The sequence below is a fragment of the Phaethon lepturus genome, unplaced genomic scaffold (genome assembly GCF_000687285.1).
Source record: "Phaethon lepturus isolate BGI_N335 unplaced genomic scaffold, ASM68728v1 scaffold1169, whole genome shotgun sequence".
Taxonomy (NCBI): domain Eukaryota; kingdom Metazoa; phylum Chordata; class Aves; order Phaethontiformes; family Phaethontidae; genus Phaethon; species Phaethon lepturus.
In genome coordinates, this window is record NW_010563992.1 from 15,916 (window position 1) to 25,517 (window position 9,602).

A 9,602-nucleotide genomic window follows, 5' to 3' on the forward strand; every position below is an offset into this window, starting at 1 on the left:
CCAAAAAATGACTCATCAGCCTAATAGATCAGGGTGAATCACCCTTCTACTATTAACTGTGGGGAAGTTTGGACATCTGGACTGAACTAGATTCCTAGTATGCTGCTTAACTTTTTTTAAATTTTAAACTGTAGTTTTGGAACTGAAACCAATGTCACTTAAGAAAGTCTTCAGTGAACTGAAGAAAGCTCACACCACTTTTGTAAAGCACAAGAATCTTCCCTGAAAATATATATGTAGCAGTAGAAGTGAGGCAAAAATAACAAGGTGGACTGAGGACTACCTGTTGTACCAAGTGCGTTGGCACCAAAAAGTCCTGCTTTGGTGTCTGGATTTCAGTACTAGTTATAGCTGCTCAGTATGTGCTCAGTGTCTGGCTCAGAGACTTCTATTTGGATGTACAGGTTATATATATATTTATATATTAATATGTATATACGCACATTTATAATTATACATATATTTTTTCTACTAAATGCTATAAAAAAGGAAGGTGTGTAGATCTATATATATACCCCTCCCACACACACATGCATTGTATATGTTTATGTATATGTGTATGGAGATTAAAGAAAAACAAATAAACTTTCAAATGACAGTCAAGTCCATTTCAAGAATAAAAAGTGGATTTTTCAGTCTCAAGCTAAACAAAGTCTTAGCGAGTGTCACCCTTGTTTTGCATTAGATTGCTTATTTTCCTGACCTTTAGCAGACTGCCAGCATTTTTTCATGCCGTTTTCTGTTGCTTATTCACAGATACCACAAGCTTCCTCTGCGTTAGAGAAAGTATGTGGTTAAAATATAAAACCATGCCATGAAAATATTTAAACGGCTCATGATTAATTTGTGATCAAGCCTCCAGAGTAGTGATTCATTCTTGTTTCTTCTGTTGCAGACAAAAGGTTCTTCAAGCATAACTCCATCAGGCACTCAAAAGAAGGTGAAGAGGACTCTGCCCAACCCACCTCCAGAGGAAGCAACAGCAGGAACTCAGTCACTATATACCTCTGTGGGATCAGTTTCACGCAGAAGGATTTGTAGGACCACCACTATGGCCAGAGCCAAAATTCTTCAGGATATAGACAGGGAATTGGATCTGGTCGAACGTGAATCAGCCAAGCTTAGGAAGAAGCAAGCAGAGCTAGATGAGGAGGAAAAAGAAATAGATGCCAAGCTGAGATACTTAGAAATGGGCATTAATAGGAGGAAAGAAGCCTTACTAAAAGAAAGAGAAAAGAGAGAGCGTGCCTATCTCCAAGGAGTAGCAGAAGAACGTGATTATATGTCAGACAGTGAAGTTAATAATACCAGGTCAACCAGAATAGAAACTCAGCATGGCTTGGAAAGACCACGTACTGCACCCCAGACAGAATTTAACCAGTTTATGCCACCACAAACCCAGCCAGAAACACAGTTTGCCCCTGCTACAAGCCCATATGCTCAATATCAATATTCATCTCCGGCCCTGCCAACTCAAGCACCAACTCAGTTCACACAGCAATCACATTACCAACAACAGCAGCCTTTGTATCACCAGCAAGTTTCACCCTATCAGACCCAGACAGCTTTCCAAACAGGAGCTGCTATGTCCTTTACTCCACAGGCTCAACCTCCACCATCTCAACAGTCATCGTATCAACTCCCATCACAGATGATGGTGATACAGCCAAAGCCAAGGCAAACCCCATTATATCTGGAGCCCAAGATAACGACAAACTATGATGTAATTCGCAATCAGCCTCTCATGATAGCACCAGTTTCAACTGACAATAATTACGGCGTTTCCCAGCTGGGCAGTAAATACTCTACTTTGGATTTAAGGATAGGACTAGATGAGAGAAACAGCATAGCAAGCAGCCCTATATCAAGCATATCTGCAGACTCGTTCTATGCAGATATAGACCACCATCATACGGCCCGAAATTATGTGCTGATTGATGATATAGGAGAACTTACTAAAGGAACAGGGGCGCTTGGTTCCAGTTTTAGCCTCCATGAGAAAGAACTGACCAAAACAGATCGATTGCTTCGCACAACTGAGGCCAGGAGAGCACAAGAAGTGTCAGACTTCCTAGCACCACTGCAGACTTCTTCTAGGTTACATTCTTACGTTAAATCTGATGAAGACCCAATGGAAGACCCTTATGAGCTCAAACTTCTGAAACATCAGATAAAACAAGAGTTCCGTAGAGGTGCAGAAAGTCTTGATCATCTGGCTGGCCTGTCACAGTATTACCATGGGGAGGGCAGCTACAGGCATTTTCCAAAATCTGAGAAATATAGCATAGGTAGGCTTACTCTTGAGAAACAGGCTGCTAAGCAGCTTCCAGCAGCCCTCCTTTACCAGAAGCAGTCAAAACATAAGAAAGCTTTGATAGACCCCAAATTAACAAAGTTTTCACCTATCCAAGAAAGTAGAGACCTTGAGCCTGACTATTCAAGCTATATGACTTCTAGCACTTCAACACTTGGGGGAATTACTACTAGGGCAAGGCTTCTTCAGGATGATATCACATTTGGCCTTAGAAAAAACATCACTGAGCAACAGAAATACATGGGGCCACCACTGACTTCATCCGTTGGAGCAGGCCTTGGGACTGCACTGGGTCCAACAATGAGATCCACACTACAAGATGAAGCAGACAAGTCTTATAGCAGTGGTAGTAGATCTAGGCCCTCATCTAGACCCTCCTCAGTTTATGGGCTTGATTTGTCACTAAAAAGGGATTCTTCCAGTTCTTCTTTAAGACTGAAAGCCCAAGAAGCTGAACCCTTAGATGTTTCCTTTAGCCATGCAGCACCTTCTGGAAGAACTAAACCCACCAGTCTACCTATTAGCCAAAGCAGGGGAAGGATCCCAATTGTAGCACAGAACTCAGAGGAAGAGAGCCCACTAAGTCCTGTTGGCCAGCCAATGGGAATGGCAAGAGCGGCAGCTGGACCCTTGCCACCAATATCTGCAGATACCAGGGACCAGTTTGGATCAAGCCATTCATTACCTGAGGTCCAGCAACATATGAGGGAGGAGTCACGGACTCGAGGCTATGATCGAGATATAGCCTTCATCATGGATGACTTCCAGCATGCCATGTCAGACAGTGAAGGTAAATCAGGCCTCAGACTGGTATCTTACTATCACAACGCAAATCCTCATTTCTATGCATGTGTCTAATTTTTGTTATACTTCAAAGACTTGTTCTTTTCTCTGTTCCTTGGTGCATCTTCTGTGTATCTACATTTTTGGGCTTTGATTTTTTTGTTTTATTTGATATTTTTTATTTTACCCTAACAGCAGTTTCTGGATGGTGTTAAGCTACTCTAGCATGCTCACTACATAGTTGTTGATTTGCTTTCCTTTTGGTTTGCTTGTGCATTTTCCTTTTCACTTGTTGATGTCTACTTTTCTGATGATACTGTGTAGAATATTCCATGTACGATACAGTCCCTACCATCAGTCTTTACGTGGAGCCTACTCCAGTGACTGTGAATCATTGAACTTATTTGCAATAGTTTTTGTTGGGATTTGGAAATAATCTCCCAAATCTCTAAAAAACTCTAGTAATTTTATTTGCATGAAATTTCATGATAGAATTCAAGAATTGACAATTCCATCTCCCGATGCACCACATTAGGTCTGCGTATATATAGAAATAGTGTGTTCATTGAATACGTATTGTACGTTAGAACCATATAGAGCTTAACGTGACAGCAAAATAACGTTCTACATATGGTTTGTTGAAAACATCCTGTCATGTGGACTTCTGTGCATTCAGAATTGTGATGATGTAAGATAATTTGTCATTTGGATGGTGCAAGACAATCTCATCCTTCAATAAACTTGCATAAAGTATTTTACTTCTTCTGATGATTATGCAGCGTAGCTGGTTTTATATGCACCCCATACAATATGTCTGCCAAATAAGCACAAGAGTTTATCTCACTTAGGTTCAAGAAAGGAACCTTTCTGATGTATTATAAATGGTGCAATTAAAAATGTTTCTTCTGAATAAGTACAGCAGAATGTTAAAGCTGGTTTTGGGTACTAAATAATTGCAAATTATGTATCAGTTCTGTTTGAGTCAGTTCAGATTTAATATATTCTAAATTGTTTAAAAATCAGACAGACAGTTTGAAAGAAAATGATATTTAAATGTTCAAAATTGTATGCGCTCCCTTAACTTTTTCTTATGTGTATTTACTGCACAATAAAGGAGACTTTGCATGCGCTATATTGTCTGTAAATGGCAATGATTGTCTCAAAAGACACATCTGCATGATTATGAAGTAGTATGGTTTCTTTTTCAGGTTTATATTAACCTCAGTGTTCATTATTGCATTATTGCCTTTTTACATATGCTGAATCTTTCATAAGCATTAGCAAATTGAATCTATTTGCCTTCCTGATTCTACAATATGTTGAAGGGTTTGTTCTCTTAATTTCTTTTCATATTTTGGGATATTTACAACCTCCTCATGAAGCCTGTGTTTCGGGTTTCAGGAGAGGTTCGGGACCATCAGCTTTTATGATTTTTATCAGAAGTTTAAGTGTTTTCACTGTTCTTAAAGTCTTAGCACACGGAATCCTGTAATTACATCTGAAGGCAGTTGAGAGGAACTCCACAAGTTGCAACTCATATAATCCTTCTTAAATAAGTAGATGTTATCTTGTCTCAACTTGTGACTTTTAAGGGTCATTCTAGGGTCACATTGTGAAAGATAAAGGACTTCTCCTCCTGAAAACTAAGGAGAAGCAAATTGGACCAAAGAAAGCCTATTTGGTACTATTCTACCTCATATAAACAGCTCATAGGGAATTCTATTTCTGCACTACAGTGCATTATGTTTCTGTTATATATTTGCACAAGGCATACATGTTACATTTTAGGCTGAACATGTTTTGTTCTTAAATTAGTCCCTTATTACTTACACTCTTTCAGAAGTATTCTAACTCAATTCATATGTTCCTTATTAGATTGACATGTCCCTGAATACCAAGGCTTCTCCTTTCAACAGTATTTTTCTAATTTCTATCAAGCTTTTGTTTCTTCACAAAGAGCTTATTTTTGCACCATTTTATGTGAAGTCCTGGGAAATCAAAACATTTTATGACCCTATTTTCAAATATGCTGTCTCATAGCAAGTAACTTGAATTGAAAATAATTCATATAATTTGGATGTAAGATAAAAAATTTTCCAAAGAAGAAATTACAGTTCTTCCAAAAGTTATGGCCTTTTCTCTGGGCTGCAGTTTTCTCTGTAGTGCCCTCACAGTGGGCAGCTATTCTGGTGTGTTGCATCCAGCCTTTTAACACAGTTTTCTTTTTTATTTTTTTTCTAAACAATTGCTGCAAGGTGTTGATGAGATTTCATTAAAAGAAATAATTCCTAAGTACTATCTCAGAGAAACTCTTCTTATGCTAAAGCTTGAATTTTCATCTTTAGAGACTTTTAAAAATGAAAGTCAAATATTAAATTTAAATTGTTTTCTTTAGTTCAAACTGAGAGGTGTGCTTGACTTTCTATTCATTTTTTATAAGTCACATTCCAAAAGAAATACCAGAAGACAATACAAATAGGTCTTTGAGGCCAAACCTTCTGTTTTTCACTAAGTACACTCACATACTGTAACAAATCTTAAAACCATGCTTCAACATATAAGTAGTACTTACACAAGGATTCCAAACTTTAAACAGGTTAAAAAAATGGCTTTAGTGTCAAAAGAACAAAACATCCAGAATTTGCCTTTGAAAATAAACAGCATTCTGAGCTTTTGAAACACCTGGTATTTTCTCAAGTTGCGAAGTACCATGAAAGCTCTGATCCAGCAAATAGTTCTTTATTAAACCCAAAGCTGCCACAGTTTCCATAAACTATTAAGTATGTTGAAGATACTAATTTTCAAGGATGCTGAAGCTAGTGCTCCATTTTATGAATGTGAATAATCCCTGCTGGTCAGCTGAGAAGATATAAAAGGTACTTCCCTAACGGATTTTTTTTTCTTTTATATGCGAATTTGTTAATCCTACCATAGAGCTTAGAACTTTAAAATCGAGGTGTGAAGATATCAAGACATCAGCACAGCTGACCTCTTGTACTTTTTCATCTGTGAGATTTAGAGTGCTCACTGTTAGTTCTCTGAACAAGTTTCTTGGACTCCACAGCCTGCGAGTTCAGTCTCACCTTTGTTAAAGTGTGTGCGGTTAACAGCATGGGACCTTAGTGACTCCAGCAGGAGTTTTTTACAGGCGGGACCATTGGGCTGCGTATTGTTAGTCTTAGGAAAAAAAGGATATATCCTCTAAGACTGTCAGTGATTCATCTTGGCTGTTCGCAGGTTTCAGAAGAAACAAATCCCACGCCAAAAACCATTGTGTGTGTATGTACCTATGAGTGCGGTGTGTGTGTCTATATACACATGCATACATACCTTTTTAAATTTCATATAAAACATGCACATTCATCACAGCTTGATAAAAAGTAGGTTGGTCTGAACTGCAGTATGGGATTCTACATATGTGCTAGCTTTTCAAGAGAAGAAATCCAGCAAAAGTTATTTCAGCTGAGATGGGAAGAGAAAAAAAATATCATTCTTTCTTCTGCTCAGCTAACGACACAGTTTGCGATAGTCAGCATCAACGTCTGGGATCAGGAAAATGCATTAGGTTCCTCAGGTGAGCTTCAGTAACAAGTTCTGTCAGGATGAGTTATGAACCAGCCTGGCACATGCAGGCACTAATCAATTGGCATAAATGTCTAAAGCATAAAGGATTTGCATATTAGATCATAAGGATTTATTGAGAGTAATTAATCAATAACTGATCATTAGCCAGACAAGCATCAACCTTTAATAATGTTTCTATTTAATTCATATATGCTGATCTAAATAATATTTTCAAACCATTTTGTATTAAATCAAATTTGTGCATAGTTAGGAAGGAAGAGACTGCATAATATCTGAACCAAGATTAAGAATTGTCCAAAGGCCTAATATAACATAGGAATTTTTTTACCGCATACAAAATATTATTTTTCAAAAATCATGCATATATTATTCTTCATTTTGGAGAATTTAATGAAATAGTAATGAAAAAACAAAACTTTTATTTTTTCCTGCCATTAAACTTTTTTCCAGTTATTTTTTAAACCAACTACATTATGTTTACTTTAACAGCTAAATAGAGAAGATTATGCACACTACTACCATTTTTCCTTTTTAAATTCTCTTCTGTGTCATGGAACAATTGCATTCACTCTTGTTACTATAGCAACAACTGACCTTATTTAAGGTTTGCAATTTCGGTGGTTTTGCTGAAACAAATATTGTCTGTCTTTGAATTCCAAATTTATCTTGCTTATTAAAGCATAAAATTCAAACTTTCATTACATTCTAATTAACTCTACCTTGTTTTGATTTACACTGATGGACAACACAGATGAAATCTGTTGTGTAGTGGAAATATTGTTAAACACGTAGTTGATTCTGATCCCGATGGAGTGAAACGTTTGTTAGTTGACCCAATAGTCAATAAGCATAAATATATGTATTTGCAAAACTGATTTCAGTCAGCTGGTGTTATTTGATCCCCAAAGGGTATCTAACACAATGGATTTTATACAGGTTAAAAAATGTTACAAACAGAAGAACATTAATCTTACAGAGTTATTGCAGAAAGAACATTCTGGCTAAATTTCCATGCGTAAGAAGGCTCATACTGCAAAATCGGGGGATGGAATTCAAAATGAGAACACTTGCAATATTTCTGCTTAGAATTACAAGGAGTGTAGATTGCTTCATATCTTCTTTGATTTGGGATGATAGTGATTTCATAAAAGAGTCTCAATTTTCTTATAAGTACTTCTAGATTATTTGCCAACGTATTTTGAAAAACAGTCAGTTCAGAAACTTGGCTATTAGTGGACACTGGGTTTTGAGGGTTTGTCTTTTGCATTTTGTTTTGGATTTTTTTTTTTCCCTAGCCTACTGCAAAGTAACAATTTGACTAATTTTTTTCATCAAACATTTTAGAAATGTGTGAAATCTGCAGTGTATTTCTGAGCTGCCAGAAGGAAGGAAATGGCTATAGCACTCGGCATTGGGTTTCTTCTGGTATTTAATATCCATAGTTTTGACATAAGCAGAATCTTCTCACTTTGCTTTATCACTTACAGCTAAATTATGCTTGAGTTCAATGTCTCAAGTCCTGACTGTAACTTTGCTTTAGCTGCATGGCCAGTTAGTAACCACTATGCATGTTTGCTATGCACAATGCACATTATTGCCCTTTGCCCAGCACTGGATCAGAACATTTGACCTGTCCTTGGTTTTCAAAGCCTATCACCTCCGTCGTGAAGAAACAGATTGGTTTGACAAGCCCAGGGAGTCTCGTCTGGAGAATGGACATGCCCTTGACAGAAGGCTGCCAGAGAAGTTGTCCCACTCTCGACCACCAAGTCAACACCAAGACCAAGTAAGCTGTCAAGATGTCCCTTTAGTTTTATAAATGTCTGACAATTTAATCATACTGTCTGATAGTGTAGGGACTACAGGATTAATCAAATTGCAGCTACATTCAGCTGAAGTGCTGTTGAACCTGTGTTTGTCATCAGTACTTGATGATGAAATGAGTAACATTTGTCTGCAATTCAGTATTAATCTTGCAGGTTGTCTTTTGATTTTTTTTAATATATCTGGAAGGAGCTATCTTCTAACTAGAACTATATATACATTAGGTATTCCTATTGAGAAGTAATAATAAAGAAAGAAAACTGTCAGTCCCATTTTACCTTAGTAGCTTAATCCCATCCAAATTCAAGCCCTTTCTTTTAATTGTTTAAGGAAAAGAGTTGCTTTATCCTTTGTTTCCACTTTCAGTTGGTCAGTATTATCTCAGCAGTCTGGGATCAATTACTGAATAAATCAGCAAGATTTTATCAATCTAATAATTAGAATGATTCATTTTTTATAGCGAGAAAGAAAAATACCATATTCTGCCTTACACGCTTGACGACTTTGAAACCTAGCTCGCCTGAGTATACCATCACATATCCTCTTTGTATGAATGAAGTTTATGTATTTCAGATCTTTAAAGTCTTCACTTGATTGTTTCAGTTATCATTCTTACTGATTGATTGAGATTATACTCTGTTTTCCATGAGATGCAATGGATGCAAGAGTGAAATGCAATGGATACAAGAGTGAGATGCAATGGATACAAGAGAAGGCGCTGAATGGCCCCTTTGCGATACTTAATAGCTGATATTGCTCATGTTGATTCCTCAGATAACATACAAACAGGAATATCCTACTGTCATGCAGTCTTTGAAACTTTTTTTGCTGGTGAGCATTTTCACTGACATTTAACAATAGAATGTAGTTTTTAGGAAGAAAGGATGTAGTTTTTATGAAAAAAAGCATTCAAATATCTTACAATACAAACTGTCATCTATTTTTATTTTTCTCTCTTTTTCTGATCTCTAGTTTAGCATATATTGAGATCTACACAGCCGCGGTTGTACTGAGCCTACTCATTTCTTGTTGAGAAAGAGGGTTTTACAACATACAAGTTCACAGGAATCTATTCAAAAACTCAGTCTATGAACCA

At 37.0% G+C, this 9,602-nt stretch overlaps 1 protein-coding gene across 1 annotated transcript; it reads left to right on the forward strand.

Moving 5' to 3' along the window:
- Window positions 1-895: 895 nt before the first annotated feature.
- Window positions 896-8,501, forward strand: LOC104626709 (protein piccolo-like; the record flags this gene model as incomplete). Its single annotated transcript, XM_010294700.1, has 2 exons — window positions 896-3,104; window positions 8,332-8,501. Coding segments are annotated over 2 exons (2,379 nt in total), but the record flags the coding sequence as incomplete, so codon positions are not given.
- Between the last annotated feature and the right edge of the window lie 1,101 nt (window positions 8,502-9,602).